Source organism: Euwallacea similis, chromosome 10 (genome assembly GCF_039881205.1).
Source record: "Euwallacea similis isolate ESF13 chromosome 10, ESF131.1, whole genome shotgun sequence".
Classification (NCBI taxonomy): domain Eukaryota; kingdom Metazoa; phylum Arthropoda; class Insecta; order Coleoptera; family Curculionidae; genus Euwallacea; species Euwallacea similis.
In genome coordinates, this window is record NC_089618.1 from 5353446 (window position 1) to 5370581 (window position 17136).

A 17136-nucleotide genomic window follows, 5' to 3' on the forward strand; every position below is an offset into this window, starting at 1 on the left:
AATTATTTCTTTCTTAATTTAACTGATATTAAGCCTTTGTGCGTTTTTAATAATTATTGTGACTCGTGAGAGATATGGGTGATTAAAGGGAAGGATAAGTGGCTCTTATGAAATATTGGACTCCGAGGCTAATTTAATTTAAATTACCGCAACGTTTCTTTTTAAATTTAAAACAAGTCTCTTCCTCTACAAGTTGAATTCAAAAATTTAATTTCAGCTGAGACTGAATTTGCTAATTATGCGAGGCATAATTCATGGAAACTTACATATATTTTAGAAAATGCACAGCTGTGAACTCATAACAATTTCCCAGATCCTCAACATTTATTTTTTACAAATTAATTAATATCATTCTTAAGAGTTCGGGTCTTATGAGGGAGCAAAGTTGGGCGACAGCCCTGGGCGCTAGGCTTGCTAAGGCCGGCCCTGCATATTAACATTAACATTAAAAATTCACTTGATCCATCTATCGGCCACAACTATAAACATTGAAATAGCTGCGCAGTTTCCAAATGCGCAAGCGCGCCAATCACAGATTTTATTGGTTACTCGTCGAATGTCTGACGTTTCTCCACGTTTCTCAGCTGCATAGAGCTCAAGTGTTTTTACGTCGCCATTCCAATCGTTGTTATCAAAATAAAAACATTGCAGGTGAATTCGCCGTTTTTTTCCGTTTTAACGTTGAGGCCCTAGGCAGAAAGGCGTGTAAACGTTGAACCCAGAGTCCGAGATGAGTTCCAAGAAGAAGGACCTGGAAATCGTATACAGTTTGCGGTGGAAAAATGGCCCCAAAAAGGAGGACAAGAAGGAAACGTCCATTGTTGTCATCTTCGACATCCCCGCTACCACGATGAATTTCGAGGTTTTCAAAAATTATCTGGTGAGTTTCCTGGATGTAAATCACTAAAAAAGGCTTTGGGCTGTCTTACTCCATGCCAAGGCGACGCTATTAAAACGTTCCGGTGCCGCATACTGCACGATAAAATAGTAACATATTTCGTAATAATTATTCGGCCATGTTTGTTTCCATCTTTTGTTACATATACCGTCGATCTCAGACTTACATCCCTGGATAATACAACGAGAGAGAAAAGGGTTGCGATAATGCCTGCTTGTCGTAGATTGTTACAAACTAATAGTCATGTTGGAGCCAACCGAATGATTCATTGATTAGATTTTATGTTTAAAATGCTTAATAATTATTGAACTCCGCAACAATACAAAGCTATAAATATGACAACGAATTAGTCATCAATGTATCCCTAATTTTTTTTATCATTGTACTTGCAAAAAAATGCACTTATAATTTGTGTCCGTCTCATCTTGAACTAAATCCCTCCTTGCAGCTTAAAAATTCTGGTATAGCCGAAGACGATGTCACCGTTTCCTTCATAATGGACAATGGCAAAGTGTACTCTATAAACTCACAAGTTGACTTCCAAGTGGCTCTTTATGCCTTCAGACGTAAAGCTAGAGTTGGAGAGGTGATCAACTTATTGTTGGAACAAATCTCTCATCAGCCCAATCATAAGAATCTGAGACACTCCAATGATGTAGAGACCCAATTTGACAATGCAGAGCCCCAATCCCTTGTGTCTGCCTGTTGCAATTTCGAGGCCCCTCCTGACTGGTTTATTGCTGCAATAGCCCAGGTAGCAGCTGCTATAACTATTTTTGAATTTTCACCATTTGGATTGTTTTTAGCTTAAAAAAGAGATTAAAGATGAAGTTACAGCGAATATTTCTGGCCTTGTTGCCAATGCTGTCTTGGAGCTGAAAAAGCCTTTAACTGCATCCCAAGTCCCATCTGTTCCTGTAGCAGTATGCCCTCAAAGACCTAGAAACAAGCGTGAGAAGTGTTTGAAGAAAATTGGGCCTTACTTTGGAGAAAGTGCTTCTGAGTATGTTTATTTTGATTTATTCAATAGGTGAACATGGCAGTCAGATTGAATTTCTTTTTGTGGTTATTATGGAGATGCCAGATGTGAATGTAAGCATGTATGAGTATTAAGTAAAATGAATAAAATACCAAGTTTTGTTAATTGAAATGTTGCTTAGTTTAGTTTTGAGCTTTTCAAGTGAAAGTGATGAAAGGAGGGTTATGTTTTTTGTGGTTATGGCACCAGTGGTGTAGTGAATAAAATGTCTCATTTATTGTTTTTAATTCAGAGCGAAGCACTTGTTAAAATCTGTAAAGCTGGAAAATAAGCTTGAAAAGCTAGAGCTTAAGGCTTCAAAATATCGCGAAAAACGCATGGCCTTGCAGCACATTTTAAAGACCAGTGACCATGGCCCAAAATCTAGTGACAGTGAAGCTGGACCTTCGAGTAGCCGTAGGGACAAGAAGGAAAAACATATGCAAATGGAATTAGGAGTTTCACAGTCAAAACAGGAAAATGTTGAGGGGCCCAAAATGGATGCACGCCCTGTTACTGTTCAGAGTGTCATTCCTCACATGCTTGGAGGGGAGATTTATATGCATCAGTGGGAGGTGCAGAATACTGGAGAAGATCAATGGACTTCTTTGGTGAGTGATTGTGGTGTGGAGTTCGAAATTTTTGGACTAATGTAGGCTTTAGACCCAGCTGCAGTATACCTGGGGCTCTAGGAAACTTGTGCCAGTTGAGAAAATCATTGGAGTGCCCTACTTGAAGCCAGGCGAGAAAGGAGTAGTGAGTGTCCGTCTGCACATCCCCATTCAAAGTGGCCAGTATGAGTGCTATTGGCAGTTCACCCACAAGGGACGCAGGTTCGGGCATTGGTTGGGGGCACAGGTCATCGTGGATGCTTTTGACTTGAAGGGCAATCATTCAGTTCTGCAGAAAAGTAATCAAGTTGAAGGTTTGTTAATTTGTTTTTTTGTCGGTTTAGTTGTGGAACTATGTTATTTATAGAAAGGGAAAATGTGACGGAAGTTCTGGCACAATCAGCTGAACCTCTGGTCTCAGCCTTCAAACCACTTCACGTTAACACTGCTCAGAACATCACGCAAGATGTATCTGAGACCTTAGAGGGTTCGAATTTGGGACGCAAGCGCCCCTTTGTGCCCGCCCGCAACGAAGATGATGACTCTGACTGTAGCTGGAGTAAGTTCTAACAACACTCTCCATTATTATTACTTATAAATACTTTTATAGATTCTCAACAATTCTGGTCCAAATTTCACGACAAAGGAGACTTTGTAGTGGTGCCCCACGTAACTATACCCCAGTGCTACGTCATGGACACCCCTGAATGCAGTCCAAAAGGCAAAATTGAGCAGGCTGAAGTTGCTACTGACACTTTTGACAACAACAACAATGCCGCCGAAAATAACAGTGTTTCGGCCGCCTCGGGCAGCTCCATCAAGCTTAGAGATGAGGATTTGGACAATATCGTTGTCATCACTGTTCCAAAAGATGAGCAGGTCAAGGAAGGGTTCATTTATGTCCATGTCGACGGTCAGAAAGTCCTTATTCCGAAGAATATTCTTAAAACCGAAGTGGTTACTGCAGCTCAGGAGCTGGAAAGTAGTCCCAGCTCTGCCAAATCCGTTGGAGTGATTATTGAGTAAGTAAAACAGAGATGGTGGGTTAGTTTTTTTGTGTGTTTATGATGTGCGAATAATATTATTCTAATCCTTTCCTAGTTCAGCCGAATCGTCGCCAACCAACAAATCGCCCACTCCTTCATCGGCGTCCACTTTCGTTGGTGCCTCGTCCCTTCCACGGGAGCCGGCCCAAAGAATGGAGAATTTCGATGGCAATACTTTAGACTCTGTCCCGATGAAAACCTTACAGGAGCCTTTAATTCCGCAGCAAGCAATTGACCTTTCCATTGTAACTCGAGATGCCCTGGAGGAATCCGAGGATCGTGGTAGCTACCTCGACGCCAGTAACTACATGTCTCACTGCTCGGCCGCCGGTTCCTGTTTCTCGGAGGTGAACAGTCAAATTGAACGCCAGAATCGGGTCTTTGTGTTCCCGCAAAGCATTCCTGGATACGAAGTTGTCTACCCAGTCTTGGACATTAAAAATCCAGATTGTGTAAATGTGACGACGAATTTCGAAGCTACAGCTCCCCAACCAGAACAGCCGATTATGGAGCCGGTACCCAATTACCAGCAGACACCCCCTGAGCAGCGGGTGCACCCTGAGAATCTCGGTCGCGCCCCTACCACGTCTCCTGATACACCCCCCGCCACGCCTCCAAGGCAGCAGCAAGAAGAAGTGGTGCATCTTTTGCCTGAAGCTTTAGTTACTGGGGCCGTCAACGTGGCCTCGTCGGCCTTGAATACTGCTAGGTCGGTCATTAACATGATCAAACCGCAAGTGAGTTATTTCATTCTCAATATAACAATATTTTGTACCATTCTTTTTTAGTCTCCGGGCGGTTGGGTCAATGGGCGTTGGGTGAGCGCCAGTCCTGATACACCACGTGAGGCCAATCTTCAGGCTTTGGCAGAAATGGGCTTCTGGAACCGGGATCAGAACGCCACTTTGCTGGCTCGCTTCGAGGACGATATTAATCGCGTTGTTGCCGAGTTGGTCCAATAGGAACTAGTTGTTTCTTTTAGAGTTTAAACCATGTTATAATCCCTTAGGTTTAGGATAGTAGAGGTGGCTATAATCATATCCCCGCATTTATTTTTTTTGCCTGAGGAGAATCGTTCGGTGACCCTGTAGTATCGGTAGAGTTATTGGTGACCTGATAATTAAAGGTCTTTTCTAGTAGGTAATAGGTTTGTATGCGACTTGTCGCTTATAACATCATTTAACGTTATTGTGATAATTTTATGTGTTACAGAGAATAAAACGATATTATCCCCAGTGTTGTCTTAATTTAAATCATCCCGAATGAGGCGATTGAATACAAATATGTATGTGGTTTTTTGTCTGAAAAATTAACTAATCTATTAATAACTTAACTTTTCGTGCCAGTAAATGTGGGGAGGAAAAAATGCAATACCACGTATAGGCATCCCACAATATATAAAAATTAACGTATTTGCTGTGCTGCAGTAATTGCCCAAAAAGGTAAGAGTATTTATTTATTTATTCGGTTCCCACACATAATACAGTTACAAAATTATTTTACAAAGATCCTCCGGTTCTCCCAGTGAAAATTGTATATAATTTGAGATGTACTATTAGGAGAGCAGAAGTGTGACTAGTTCAACAATAAACGCATATGTTTCACGAGTCAAGGCATATTTCGTACGTTGTGTCAAGAAGAGAATTTCCTTCGCCATGCATCAAGAAACGTAGAAAAATAATAACATCTATTTAGAGACGTCGCTAACTAGCAAGACAAGTACCGACCATTATATTCATTATGCATAATGACAATAAAAAGCTTTAAAGAATCGTTATTCAGGAACATGCTTTTTACCATTATTTCCTGAAAGCGGCACGTACCTGCATTGGTTTCTATATTATGATCCAATTTTGGATAAGTGACAACATAGTAGTATCTAAAGCTATTTAGACCTTCGTAAATATTTTAATTTGTACGTTTAGGTCGTTACCTCAACGTAACGTAGCGATGTAGGGGTTTATACAAAGCTCATGTGTAAACGAAGACTTTATTAAGAAATTCATCCCAATAAAACAGATGTGATAAAAATGATAAAATAGCAAATGAGTGTTATTCTATGCCACTTTCAGTAACTAAATCACCCTTGAAGATTTCGTTACATTTGCGCATTAATATGTATTTCCGATTCAACTAATCTAACGTTGATCAAAATATTTATCTCCAGTTTTATTATCATCTCTTATTAAAAACAAAAATACCGTTCTGAGGGATTCGTTAAAATTCAAATAACCCGCCTTAGCGTGGTACGGTTGGCTGCCTACCCTTCTTTACGCCTCTTCCGAGCTTCGCCATTGGCCTCTGGCAGTCCTCGGCAGTTTCCGTGTAATGTCTGTGGCTTGTTGTTCTTGTGTTCATGTCGTGCCGTTTTTTTATACAAAAATCGAGCAAATTTACCCATAAAACACTACGATTTGGTGTGTAATGTGTCTTTCGAGGTATCTGCTTCTGTCTTAGGCTGAATATGTGGCACCCCCGACAGTAGAATTATCAAAAAGCCGCGTCGGCCGCAAAACAATACGGCGAGGGCAACATTTCCGTGACAGGCGCCGACCCCGAATTAGTCACTAAGATCTGGCAACGGTGTGCCGTTCAATCTTGCGTAAGCCGCTTTTGAGGATAATTGAAGGCCCTTACGAGCGACGTTGCCGGATCGGCGGGGGAGATTCTTTTCGGACACCCCGAGGGGTGTGTAGCCCTAAATCCCCATGAAGATGCCGGCTTCCACCATGGATTTGCTGGGGAGCACCTTAAAGGCAAATTTGTCGAAAAACGACGACGGCTCAGGCCTAGATGCGCAATTGATGAGCAGTGCCAAGAAGGCCTATTTGAGCAACATTGAGTTTGATCCCGCGGAAAGCTATCAAATCTCTGTCCTGAACACGTTAAGGTCCAAATACATGGTCCTCAAGAGCCCGGAGAATCTACAGTTAAACAGGTACCTGTTAGTTCCTGAGGAAACTTTGCCAAATTAACTAAGTGTTTACAGTACAAAGACCTCGAATGTATGCAACACAAGGACCTCAGAGGAAAATCAGTCGGATGATTGTCTGAAACTTGCTAAACATGAACTGTATCCCTTTTACAAAATCCAACTGGGCTGGTCCAGTACCAATAACTGGTCTGTGGGAGCAGGGATGGTTAACATGGGCAATACTTGCTATCTCAATTCCACATTACAAGCCCTCTATCACATACCCTCATTAGTCAATTGGCTGGTTTCTGAAAAGCAACATGCTGCTGAATGTGTAGATAATGGTAAGTTGATTATAGTTGACAAATTCACTTACAGAGTTAAATGATTTGTCCAAAGGAATATGCATTATTTGTGCCATGCGCAAGACCCTACTAGAAAGTCAACAGTGCAACATAAACCCCGTAAGACCCATTTTAATTTACAACAAACTAAGGCTAGTCTATGGGAATCTAATTCCGGGGCGGCAAGAAGATGCTCACGAGCTCCTGCACTACCTCATTGATGCAATGGAAAAATCCTATTTGCAGCGCTTCAGGAACCACAATCAATTGGATCAAAAAGTCAAAGAAACGACTCCTTTGAACCAGATTTTGGGTGGTTATTTGCGGTCTGCAGTGCGGTGTTTACGGTGTGGTCACATAAGCACCACTTTTCAACACTTTCAGGACTTACTGCTTGATATTCGGAAGGTGCAAACATTGGATGAGGCCTTGGAATTGTATTTCAGCAGGGAGAAATTGGACGATGAGAGTTATCACTGTGAGTCCTGCCAGATGAAAGTACAGGCGACGAAGCAGTTTCAACTTGAGAGGGCTCCCATGGTGCTGTGCATTCAGCTTAAGAGATTTTCCATTAGCAATAATAAAATCTCCAAACATGTGGCGTTCAGGCGGCGACTGGATCTTACACGATACATTAGACAAAAGTGGGTTATTTAGTTCACACTATAATATATAAAAATTTTAATGTAAAAATCTTTAATTCCAGACCAACATCTCCTATGATTTACCGCCTAGCATCCATAGTAGCCCATATGGGGCCCACAGTAAGCTGTGGCCATTACACTGCAGTGGCTCAGTCCCCCTCTGGAAACTATTACCAGTTTGATGACAGCATGGTGCATCCGATTTCCCACCAAACACTCTTTAACACCAACGCCTACATCATGCTTTATGAACTTGAGTCGGCCCCACACCATCCAAAGATGACTCCCAAGAGCAAGTCAAACAGCATTATTACTGAACCGGCTCCCTCTACATCTAAAAGGCCCCACACTAAAAGCCCGTTAAGGGCTTTATCTGAGGAGCTAAGCACCAAAACTTTAGGAATTGGTTTCACTAGTGATAAGGTTTATGGGCCAGAGCTGCCTCCAGGACGAGTGCCTCAAGCTTTGGGCAAAACTGTTCCCTTTAAGAGTTCCTTGACTGCGGTGCCTGAATTAACTGATGAGTCGAGCACCGAATCCAGCGAGGACGAGGTAAGAAGTATTATTCTAATGTGCTCTTGTGCAAATTGTGCTCAAAGGTGCCCAAAAAGGCGGTAGCGCCGTCTTCTCCGGCCACCAAGGAGCCGGACAGTTCTACCCCCAATGACGAAGGAGAAACGCCATGTCAAGTGTCTCCAAATGCGTCGCCCAGTACTAGTTCTGTTGTATCAACAAGCATGTCCATTTTGTCCAGCCCAGAGGCGGAGGTTAAAAAGGCCACAGCCTCGCCCTCACCCTCTAAAAGTCTGGTGCCCTATGAAACCGGTGACACCAGTGGTAGCGAGGATTCGAATCATTCTGATACGAGCAGGTTAGTAACTGAAATATTCCGCCTCTCAGTGGCGTTACGATAAAGGGGATAATCATTCTTCTGATCCAATGATTTATTGCAGGGTTACCACGAAAGCGTCAATGAGCGAATGGCAAGTGACTTCCACCACAGACGCATCCCCTGAACAGGCGCAATGGAAAGGAAAGAAAAGCGGCAATGTCGTGGGGGAACTGTTTAAATTGTCCACAGGGGGCTACTCGGCCCCGGTATCCACCTGGAACGGCAACAGGTCGCAATTAGACAAGGAGGTGCAACAGGAGAGGCGGGAGGACAGGAAACGCAGCTTGGCCGACAGTTCGGAGGACCAGGGTCCGGCCAAACACCCAAAAGTCAATGCGATTTTTGGAAACGGTGGGGCAAAATCCAATCCCGGATATAACCCAGTCCAGGTAGGTTCAATTTTGCGGAGGAAGTGCCAGTTGTTATTTTTGGTTATTAGGAATATCATAACATGAAGAATTGGTCTAATGGGAATGGAAGCCGGTACCACCACAAGCCCTACTACCATGGTAACAGGCACAAACGGAACTTCCATAAGGGTGGTGGTTTCTACAAGAACTATCGGTTTCGTTAAGTGAATCTTCCCTAGAGAAAGAAGTTGATTTTTTCACATGCTCGGCAGCCCTAGTATATATGTTTTATGTATATTTGAGTTGGCGGGGCCGCTTTTCATTCATAGTCCTCATTAAACGAATTTTAGTGTTAGAGTTTACGTTTCTAGGGCTACCTGACTGTTCCGAAGGCGAAGGTTTTTATGTTGCGGTTCAATTATTATTATTATTTTAAGTTTTGGATTTTCAGCGTGTACGCAGAAATAGGTACCATGTATATGATGTAAGTAATATGCTTTGTGGCCATTCCACTGGTTGCAATTGTTTATTACAGATAGAAGATGAAATTAAGCATAATAAGCGCGAAGTAAACCAGATAATGGAAGAAATTTAAAAAAATAAGCAAAGGTTTGGGTTTGAAATGTGAGTTAAAGTCGGCATATGGATAATGTTATTATTATTGTCGTACGATGTACAAAGCGTTTTTTTTTATTACAGTTTTGCTCCTTTTTACTGATGGATGAATAATATTTATTATTTCTAGTTTAGGTAGTTTTTGAATTACTAAAAGACCTCTAAAAACTCGGTTATATGTGAACTGAATTGTACTAACAAATGGCTGAAAAATTCAGTAATTTATTGAATTATGTGTAGAATAAGACAATTTTTAAATTGACGCAGTTTTGAGAAATTACTAAACTTTCCATTGGCCCCTGTTTCATTGGACCACGAAAGGCGTATTTAGACTTTCACAGTGGTTTGCTGATCTTGTACAATTTCTTTTAAAGGATATGGTTAAGGACCGACGCGTTTTGATGATATACGAGTTGAAGTCCCAAAAAGGCTTTCAATGTTTTCTCCGCAACTCCTACGTTCGTCAATATTTAATCAACTCCAGAAGATATTAAGAGCCTCTTTGAACCAATAGCAATGCAATTTTCTTTTCTATGACTTCAGTTTATCTCTCATTTATTTACCTAAACGTTTTTGTAACACTATAAAATAATTCATACCTGGTACCTCCGTTGCCTTGAATTAGACAACCTTTTGTTCAGCTTGCTTCCGCTTCGGCTACCGCTCCATAGATGTCCCCACACTCGTCGAACCACTTTTCTTGTTTATCTTTCACTTTTGACAATTCTTGTCAAATCTTATGGTTGCTACGTCAGCTAAGTGTAGAAATGCTAAAAGTTCGAATATTTGGCCTGATTTAAAGCAATTCCCAGCGGCATTTTCATAAACAACTCCTTCACTTACCATGTACCGAGTGGCAAAGCTTTTTTGGCTCTGCCTCCTAACGGGGGCTCTCGGCGATGAGCACAACCATATAGTAAGTCTCATATTCTGGTCTATTTTTGAGTGCTTCAACGCCCTTCCATTCTGTAGTATGAGGACAATGAGGAGGTAGTCTTGTGGATGAACACTGTGGGGCCCTACCATAATCGACAGGAAACCTATGCTTATTATTCCTTACCATTTTGCATTGGGTCCAAAGAGACCATCAGCCACTATCATGAAACTTTGAGTGAAGCTCTACAAGGGGTTGAACTCGAATTCAGTGGTATTGAAATAGAGTTTAAAAGTAAGTTTTTTAAGCCTGAAAGTAAACACTGAGCTACTAGAGGAACTTCATTTAGGCAACATTGCAAAAACTGAGTACTGTGCTGTGCAGCTTAATGAGGAGAAATACAAAGCTTTTGTATATGCTGTCAAAAACCATTATTGGTATCAGATGTATATTGATGATTTACCCATTTGGGGGGTAGTGGGAGAGGTTAAGGATAATAGCTACTATATTTGGACTCATAAGAAGTTTGAAATTGGTGGGTTGCTTGACAAATCAAGTAGCAAGGTGCTTAATTTAGAATTTTAGGTTACAATGGTAAGCAAATAATTGATGTAAATCTCACATCCGAGGACAAGTTAGAGCTACTTTCCACCAAGAAATTAAGCTTCACCTATGAGATCACATGGAAAAAAACTGATACCAAATTTGAGGATCGTTTTGACAAATATTTGGACCATAATTTCTTCCAGCACAGGGTTAGTCTGAAAACTGACAAATTCAGATCATAAAAAGTGCAATTTCACTAGATCCACTGGTTCAGCATTTTCAATAGCTTCATGATGGTAATTTTCCTGGTTGGGCTTGTTTCCATGATCCTTATGAGAACTCTTCGCAAGGATTATGCTCGATATAGTAAAGATGATGATATTGATGATATGGTGACTAATCATTACCATTTGGATTACTGTTATTTAATAATCTTTGTACTCAGGAGCGTGATTTGGGGGATGAGTATGGTTGGAAACAAGTTCATGGAGATGTTTTCAGGCCTGCATCAAATGCCATGTTATTCTCTGCCCTTATTGGAGCAGGACATCAACTGACAACTGTGGTTTTAAGCGTCATAGTTTTTGCTATTTTAGGGGAGCTTTATACAGAGTGAGTCCTATTTGAGAAGGTTGAGGACAAGAGTTATATTATGAATTTCAGACGAGGTATGCTGCTATCAACTGCAATATTTGTGTATGCAGTCACAGGCCCTGTGAATGGTTACTTTGGTGGTTCTCTCTATGCAAGAATGGGTGGAAAATTGTGGATTAGACAAATGGTGGCTTCTGCCTTTATGTTACCCATGTTTGTCTGCGGAACCGCCTTATTTATCAATTTTATTGCTATGTATTATCATGCTTCACGGGCCATTCCCTTTGAGACTATGGTGAATTACTTTTTCAAGTTCGTCCCGAAATCTTGATTTTCGTCTTATACAGGTTGCAGTGATTGCCATTTGCCTCTTTGTAATCCTGCCTTTGACTTTAGTGGGCACGGTTTTGGGGAGGAATTTGGCTGGTCAGCCCGACTATCCTTGCAGGTCTATTTTTAACATTTTGTAAGAATAAATAGTGACAAATAGGAATTCTTCAGGATCAATGCAGTCCCTAGACCCATTCCGGAGAAGAAGTGGTTCATGGAGCCTGGAGTGATTATCCTACTGGGTGGAGTTTTGCCTTTTGCTAGCATTTTTATTGAAATGTACTTTATTTTTACTTCTTTCTGGGCCTACAAGATCTACTACGTTTACGGATTCATGTTGCTGGTGTTCTTGATTTTGATTGTAGTGACCGTTTGTGTCACCATTGTCTGTACGTATTTCCTACTAAACGCCGAGGACTATCGCTGGCAGTGGACCTCATTCCTGGCTGCAGCCTCTACTTGCGCCTACGTCTACGTCTACGCCATCTACTACTACTTCTTCAAAACCAAGTATATTTCCTTTTAATGCCCTTATATTACTTTAATTGAAACTGAGTAATATCTTCAACAGGATGTACGGCCTATTCCAGACTACCTTCTACTTTGGTTACATGGCCCTCTTCAGCGGAGTGCTCGGCATTATATGTGGCACCGTGGGCTACATGGGCACTAGCATATTCGTCAAGAAAATTTATTCGACGGTGAAAATCGATTGAAGTCTCTATTTCGATGGTTCACTATTATTGATAAAATTGGCGGAAATCGGCAAACTAACGCGGCTCGTCAATTAATTGAATTAATACAGGTTGTAATTATAATAGAGCCTCGATTCGAGTTTGTCAGCGATTTCCGTCAATTGTTTCCCGGAGCGCCATCGCGTATTTCGGCCCGTACTAAGGTTAATTGTGCGTGTATATATTTGTTGCATCAAGGTTGAATGAACGAGTAATGTAAAATATGTTTTGTTTAGTTTTTATTTAATAAAATATTAGTTAAATAAAAGATTTTTTTAAGATCCCAATACGCAGCTCGATGACGACGGAATGATACATTAGCTGAATGAAAAGCAGTTCTGTGGCGGCATCTAACGATAAAAAGATACAGTAAACTCGAGAAGTTCTCTCTACCTAGCCCGAAACTCTGTACTGACGCACCGACGTCATAATATTTACATACACCACAAGAGAATCAACTTTTATATTCCAATAATAAAAATCGAATTTTCTTTGTTAATATGCAACGATTACATGCTCAGGGTCGTTAAAGTGACTCAGCTATTTCCCATGCATCTTTTATCGGTACTGTCAGCCTTGAAAACTGTGTTTTACAGGCCCCTTAACGACTCAAAAGTTGGTTGTACGACACACGTCCTGGAAGGCTAATGAAGTGGAGGAGGTCTAGTACTTGGAGGCACTTTTAAAGGATGTAAAGGTTTACTTGGAAGTTAGGTAAGTTTCCACCATTGATTTCGAAGAATTATTAAGGGAGCACAAAACATAGCTTTTCTAACTTTGTGAATGCCAGCATAAAATTCACTTTATGCAACGTTGTTTTAGAATAAATTATCTCGAAAATGGTTTTTCGCCCTACAGTAGAGGTGACAGTCTTCTTGACTTTCTTTGGCTTCTTTTTATGTGGTAAGTGCTCATTTATCACAACTCTCTATGTCTCCAACTGGCTCTTTCAGACAGCATCAACACCAACTTAATGATCTACCGTACCTGCACAGTGACGCTCGGTAAAAATAAACATATGTGTTCTCTATTAGGTAATAGCACTGATCCTAGAATCAAGGCACTCGAAAAGTTGGTGCAGCCCAAAGCAGACATAGTTTCAATGGTCAAGAGCCTTGTTGATGGCTTTAGTAATGCCATTTTGTGCCTGTTCGTGGGGCCCTGGAGCGACCGCTTTGGACGTAGGCCAGTTATTGTTATTAACGTCATTGGTATTGTGCTGATGAATGTTGTTATGGTGTTGTTTTCCATCTTCGAAACTATATCACCATGGTACATGATGCTGTGCTCTGTGCCAGTAATCCTAACTGGAGGTGGAGGCTCCCTTCTGACAGTGATGTTTGCCTATTTGACAGATGTGACTTCGGGGCAGAACCGAGGCTTTCGCATGGGTATGTTTGAGGCTGTAATGGCCATGGCAGTACTCCTAGGCTCCGCCTCTAGCTCCTACATTTATAATGCTACCAATTATGTCATAATCTATGCCATCGCCAGCCTCAGCAGCCTTTTAGCTCTTGCCCATGCTCTATATTTCATACCAGAGTCTCTGCCCAATCGGGAGAACACGGTGAGTCGGTTTGGTTGCCGCAAAAAAATCACAAGGTCGGAGCATTTCGCGTGTTTAGAGTCGCTTTAAGGCCTTCTTCAATGTTCGCAATCCTATCAGCATGTTCCGTACTAGCTTCCAGAGCCGGCCACACTTCAATAGAGCGATAATTCTGTTATTAGTGCTGACGCTAGCGCTCTACTTTATCGCTATAATCGGCCGCAACAGCGTCAACTTCCTGTTCCTGCGGGCCAAATTCCAATGGACTTTGCAGAAGTATACGTGGTTCAGCAGTGGCGCCAGCATTTTATGGATCACAAGTAAAGTTCAGGCACATCGAGACTGGAAACAAAATGACGTATTTTGACAATAATAGGTACCATGATGGTGGTGTATGTGTTGCACCATAAACTTCATGTAACTGAGTCCAAATTGGTTTTATCCGGCTTCGTTTCACTGGCCATAGGGGCCGTCATAGAAGGGCTGGCGCGAGTTGACTGGCTAATTTATGCAGGTCAATAGTCACAAATAACTCGAAAGAGAGCTTTATTTTTCTTTATAGCAACAATTATAAGCTACCCCAGCGGAGGCATTAGCCCCATGACCAGGTCTCTCTTAACCAAGTTAGTAAAGCCCGAAGAGGCCGGCAAGATCTTTGCTCTTCTCAATGTAGTACAAAACCTGCTGAGCCTAGTCGGCTCTCCTATATACACCACACTATATAATGCTACTTTGGAAAGTAACCCTGGCACGTTCCTATTCCTGTCTTCCACTATTTTTACCCTGGATTCCATATTGTTGGTGTAAGTAAGTCGAGAAATTTTGGGACTTGTGTTAAAATTGGCAGCATTGCAGAGTTCTAATAGTGCTTCAGAAGAAAAGTCCGGAGATGCTTTACAACTCTCTCGTAGAGGAAGAAGTCGAGGAGAATGTCTCAGTAGAAGGCAGCAGCTGAGACAAGGCTTTTTGTGATTGTTTTATTAATTTATTGTATATAACAAGTGAAGAAAATAAATTCTTTACATTAGCACAAACCGTAAAGAAAAAAATTGACACAGCGGCAGCAACGCGAACCTCTCGTGTTGAAAGCGACAATTCGTGGCCCTCTACTATTGGTCGTCCTCTTTGTCGAACACATTTATACTAATATCGTTCTCTCTCTCTCGGAGCCATGAGTAGACACAAAAACGCAACGCCACATTGCCAGTTCAAGACCTAGCAATATACATTTCTCTGTATGCCGTGGAGGTTAAAAGAAGTTTTGGCAACATGCGCTTCGAGAGAAAATGAAAGAGAGCGGCGTCACGGTTTCAGTGTGGAAGAAACTTCAGAAGCTGTGGTCGCGACAAAAAACAATGACGAAGTGGTTGTGTGTTCTCGCCGTGGGGCTGACCGCCCTCTTTGCTCTGGTCAGTGCGACGGGGGACGATTCCGCGAAAAAGGGACCTAAAGTGACCGATAAGGTAAGCACTTAACCCGAAGTAAAAAACCTCGGCTTTGCAACGTGTCAAAGATCGCTTCTTTTGTTTAAAAAAAAACTTAAAATTGTTCAGTATTTTCATTTTCGTGTGAGCTCCGGCTGTTGACGTCAGCCCAGGCCGGACTTGGCCAAGTTTGTGATGGACATTTTCTAGATTTTAGATACTTATTAAATCACGCAGTTATGCGAAAGGGCCTTGTGGTGACACCTTCCGATCATACCCTCTCAATTAGGTTTTTTTGTTGTGTCAACTGTGACATATATTTAAATGTTTAACCCGCCATTTTGAGCTATTGCCGTGATCGGCCTGATGATAAAAGTTAATATGGGCTTTCGGCTTTTGAAAAACCGGTCCGGACCTGTAGACTTATAGCTGGTTATTACAGTTATTAGGCTCGTAAATGGCTTTGTTAAAAGTTAATTTTGCTATTTATAGCCACAAATACTATTTTAAAAATAAATTCTTTGTTTGCTCTTTAGTTTGAAAACCTGTAGGGATTATTGCCATCAAAACCAGAACATCCCATTAAAAAAGGGTATAACAAGGTTAATGACCTTGATTACTCCTTAGGAACATAACCTGAATGACCATTTTCCGAATTTTTAGAAAAAAACGTTTTCTTATTTTCCAAAATTCCATTCAGAAAGGCATGTACTTTTTCGGATAATAGATGGCGCCACGCACGTAGATGCACTATTAGAATTCAATGTTTTTCAATTTAATTCTTGTTCTGCTGGTCTGACGTCATCAAACTTATACAAAATTTAAACTGTTTTCCGAAAAAAAAATTAACAAAATTTCAGTACCCCAAACTGATAAAGATTGATTATTACGACAAAAAATTAGAAAATGTTATTGGCTTTGTTGAAAACTCCCCCCAAATGCACCTTTATTGAAACTTACTCGGCTCTTTAATTCTATCTAGGTTTGGTTTGACATCACCATAGGAGACGAGGCAATTGGTCGTATCGAAATCGGTCTCTTCGGCAAAACCGTGCCAAAAACTGCAGAAAATTTCAAGCAATTGGCGTTGAAACCGCAAGGCGAAGGCTACAAAGGCAGTAAATTCCACCGCGTGATCCGAGATTTCATGATCCAGGGCGGCGACTTCACTCGAGGAGACGGAACGGGAGGTACACGAGTACAAAAAATCCCAATATTCGCCTTTTACCGAGTCCCTCCTTAAACTTACAGGTAGGTCAATCTATGGCGAAAGATTTGCTGATGAAAACTTCAAGCTGAAGCACTACGGAGCTGGATGGCTGTCGATGGCCAATGCTGGCAAAGACACTAACGGATCGCAGTTCTTTATCACCACGAAACAGACGAGTTGGCTTGATGGTAGACACGTGGTGTTCGGCAAGATCCTGAAAGGCATGGACATAGTCAGGAAAATTGAGGGAACCAAAACCGACGGCAGGTTCGTACTCGTTTTACTCCCAAGCTGAAGAGGCAACTGGTTTTTTTTCTCCATAGAGATAAGCCGGTGAAGGATGTTATTATCGCCGATTGTGGAGTCGAAGAGGTGGCGGAGCCATTCGGTGTAGCCAAGGAAGACGCCCGAGATTGAGTCGTGTAAGAAACGATGCGAAAATGAAACTATTTTGGCATAAAATTATTTTGGTTTATTTTATTTTTTTGTATAACAGCCATGTGATACGTTGTAATAAAGGTTTTTCTAAGAATCTGTGCTTTTGGT

At 41.5% G+C, this 17136-nt stretch overlaps 5 protein-coding genes across 7 annotated transcripts; all 5 read left to right on the forward strand.

The window, feature by feature from the left end:
- The first annotated feature begins 562 nt into the window (after nucleotides 1–562).
- LOC136411314 (uncharacterized) lies at nucleotides 563–4808 on the forward strand. Of its 3 annotated transcripts, none has more exons than XM_066393833.1 (9): nucleotides 563–880; nucleotides 1347–1652; nucleotides 1705–1928; nucleotides 2170–2527; nucleotides 2580–2841; nucleotides 2895–3086; nucleotides 3138–3549; nucleotides 3629–4310; nucleotides 4362–4808. In XM_066393833.1, exons 1-9 carry the CDS (start codon nucleotides 731–733, stop codon nucleotides 4533–4535), a joined length of 2760 nt encoding a protein of 919 aa, XP_066249930.1. In that variant the 5' UTR covers nucleotides 563–730; the 3' UTR covers nucleotides 4536–4808. The 3 variants fall into 3 exon arrangements, with proteins under 3 accessions (XP_066249930.1, XP_066249931.1, XP_066249932.1); XM_066393834.1 differs by having other exon boundaries at nucleotides 2895–3077; XM_066393835.1 differs by having other exon boundaries at nucleotides 564–880; nucleotides 1705–1901.
- A 1091-nt stretch (nucleotides 4809–5899) lies between these two features.
- scny (scrawny) lies at nucleotides 5900–9461 on the forward strand. Its single transcript, XM_066393843.1, has 7 exons — nucleotides 5900–6511; nucleotides 6563–6831; nucleotides 6887–7475; nucleotides 7538–8027; nucleotides 8075–8346; nucleotides 8429–8756; nucleotides 8807–9461. The coding sequence occupies exons 1-7, from the start codon at nucleotides 6282–6284 to the stop codon at nucleotides 8939–8941; spliced, it is 2313 nt and encodes a 770-aa protein (XP_066249940.1). The 5' UTR covers nucleotides 5900–6281; the 3' UTR covers nucleotides 8942–9461.
- A 595-nt stretch (nucleotides 9462–10056) lies between these two features.
- On the forward strand, nucleotides 10057–12678 carry TM9SF3 (transmembrane 9 superfamily protein member 3). The gene is made up of 10 exons (XM_066393853.1): nucleotides 10057–10248; nucleotides 10305–10500; nucleotides 10556–10741; nucleotides 10792–10961; nucleotides 11013–11144; nucleotides 11198–11364; nucleotides 11416–11641; nucleotides 11694–11794; nucleotides 11848–12186; nucleotides 12248–12678. The coding sequence occupies exons 1-10, from the start codon at nucleotides 10177–10179 to the stop codon at nucleotides 12390–12392; spliced, it is 1734 nt and encodes a 577-aa protein (XP_066249950.1). The 5' UTR covers nucleotides 10057–10176; the 3' UTR covers nucleotides 12393–12678.
- A 177-nt stretch (nucleotides 12679–12855) lies between these two features.
- LOC136411336 (probable peptidoglycan muropeptide transporter SLC46) lies at nucleotides 12856–15079 on the forward strand. Its single transcript, XM_066393865.1, has 7 exons — nucleotides 12856–13124; nucleotides 13233–13313; nucleotides 13364–13977; nucleotides 14036–14276; nucleotides 14333–14470; nucleotides 14519–14759; nucleotides 14812–15079. Exons 2-7 carry the CDS (start codon nucleotides 13250–13252, stop codon nucleotides 14909–14911), a joined length of 1398 nt encoding a protein of 465 aa, XP_066249962.1. The 5' UTR covers nucleotides 12856–13124; nucleotides 13233–13249; the 3' UTR covers nucleotides 14912–15079.
- Nucleotides 15080–15227: 148 nt separating this feature from the next.
- Nucleotides 15228–17122, forward strand: LOC136411349 (peptidyl-prolyl cis-trans isomerase B). Its single transcript, XM_066393879.1, has 4 exons — nucleotides 15228–15419; nucleotides 16363–16570; nucleotides 16632–16857; nucleotides 16914–17122. The coding sequence occupies exons 1-4, from the start codon at nucleotides 15243–15245 to the stop codon at nucleotides 17005–17007; spliced, it is 705 nt and encodes a 234-aa protein (XP_066249976.1). The 5' UTR covers nucleotides 15228–15242; the 3' UTR covers nucleotides 17008–17122.
- The last annotated feature ends 14 nt before the right edge of the window (nucleotides 17123–17136 follow it).

Coding starts and splice junctions, on each gene's coding strand:
- LOC136411314 (XM_066393833.1), top strand. CDS start 731: ATGAGTTCCAAGAAGAAGGACCTGGAAATCGTATACAGTTTGCGGTGG. Junction 3,550..3,628: donor TCCGTTGGAGTGATTATTGA/GTAAGTAAAACA, acceptor ATCCTTTCCTAG/TTCAGCCGAATCGTCGCCAA. Junction 4,311..4,361: donor TTAACATGATCAAACCGCAA/GTGAGTTATTTC, acceptor ATTCTTTTTTAG/TCTCCGGGCGGTTGGGTCAA.
- scny (XM_066393843.1), top strand. CDS start 6,282: ATGAAGATGCCGGCTTCCACCATGGATTTGCTGGGGAGCACCTTAAAG. Junction 7,476..7,537: donor ACACGATACATTAGACAAAA/GTGGGTTATTTA, acceptor CTTTAATTCCAG/ACCAACATCTCCTATGATTT. Junction 8,347..8,428: donor AATCATTCTGATACGAGCAG/GTTAGTAACTGA, acceptor GATTTATTGCAG/GGTTACCACGAAAGCGTCAA.
- TM9SF3 (XM_066393853.1), top strand. CDS start 10,177: ATGTACCGAGTGGCAAAGCTTTTTTGGCTCTGCCTCCTAACGGGGGCT. Junction 10,501..10,555: donor TATTGAAATAGAGTTTAAAA/GTAAGTTTTTTA, acceptor AACTTCATTTAG/GCAACATTGCAAAAACTGAG. Junction 11,642..11,693: donor CCATTCCCTTTGAGACTATG/GTGAATTACTTT, acceptor CGTCTTATACAG/GTTGCAGTGATTGCCATTTG.
- LOC136411336 (XM_066393865.1), top strand. CDS start 13,250: ATGGTTTTTCGCCCTACAGTAGAGGTGACAGTCTTCTTGACTTTCTTT. Junction 13,314..13,363: donor CTTTGGCTTCTTTTTATGTG/GTAAGTGCTCAT, acceptor TGGCTCTTTCAG/ACAGCATCAACACCAACTTA. Junction 14,760..14,811: donor CTGGATTCCATATTGTTGGT/GTAAGTAAGTCG, acceptor GCAGCATTGCAG/AGTTCTAATAGTGCTTCAGA.
- LOC136411349 (XM_066393879.1), top strand. CDS start 15,243: ATGAAAGAGAGCGGCGTCACGGTTTCAGTGTGGAAGAAACTTCAGAAG. Junction 15,420..16,362: donor GACCTAAAGTGACCGATAAG/GTAAGCACTTAA, acceptor AATTCTATCTAG/GTTTGGTTTGACATCACCAT. Junction 16,571..16,631: donor TCGAGGAGACGGAACGGGAG/GTACACGAGTAC, acceptor TTAAACTTACAG/GTAGGTCAATCTATGGCGAA.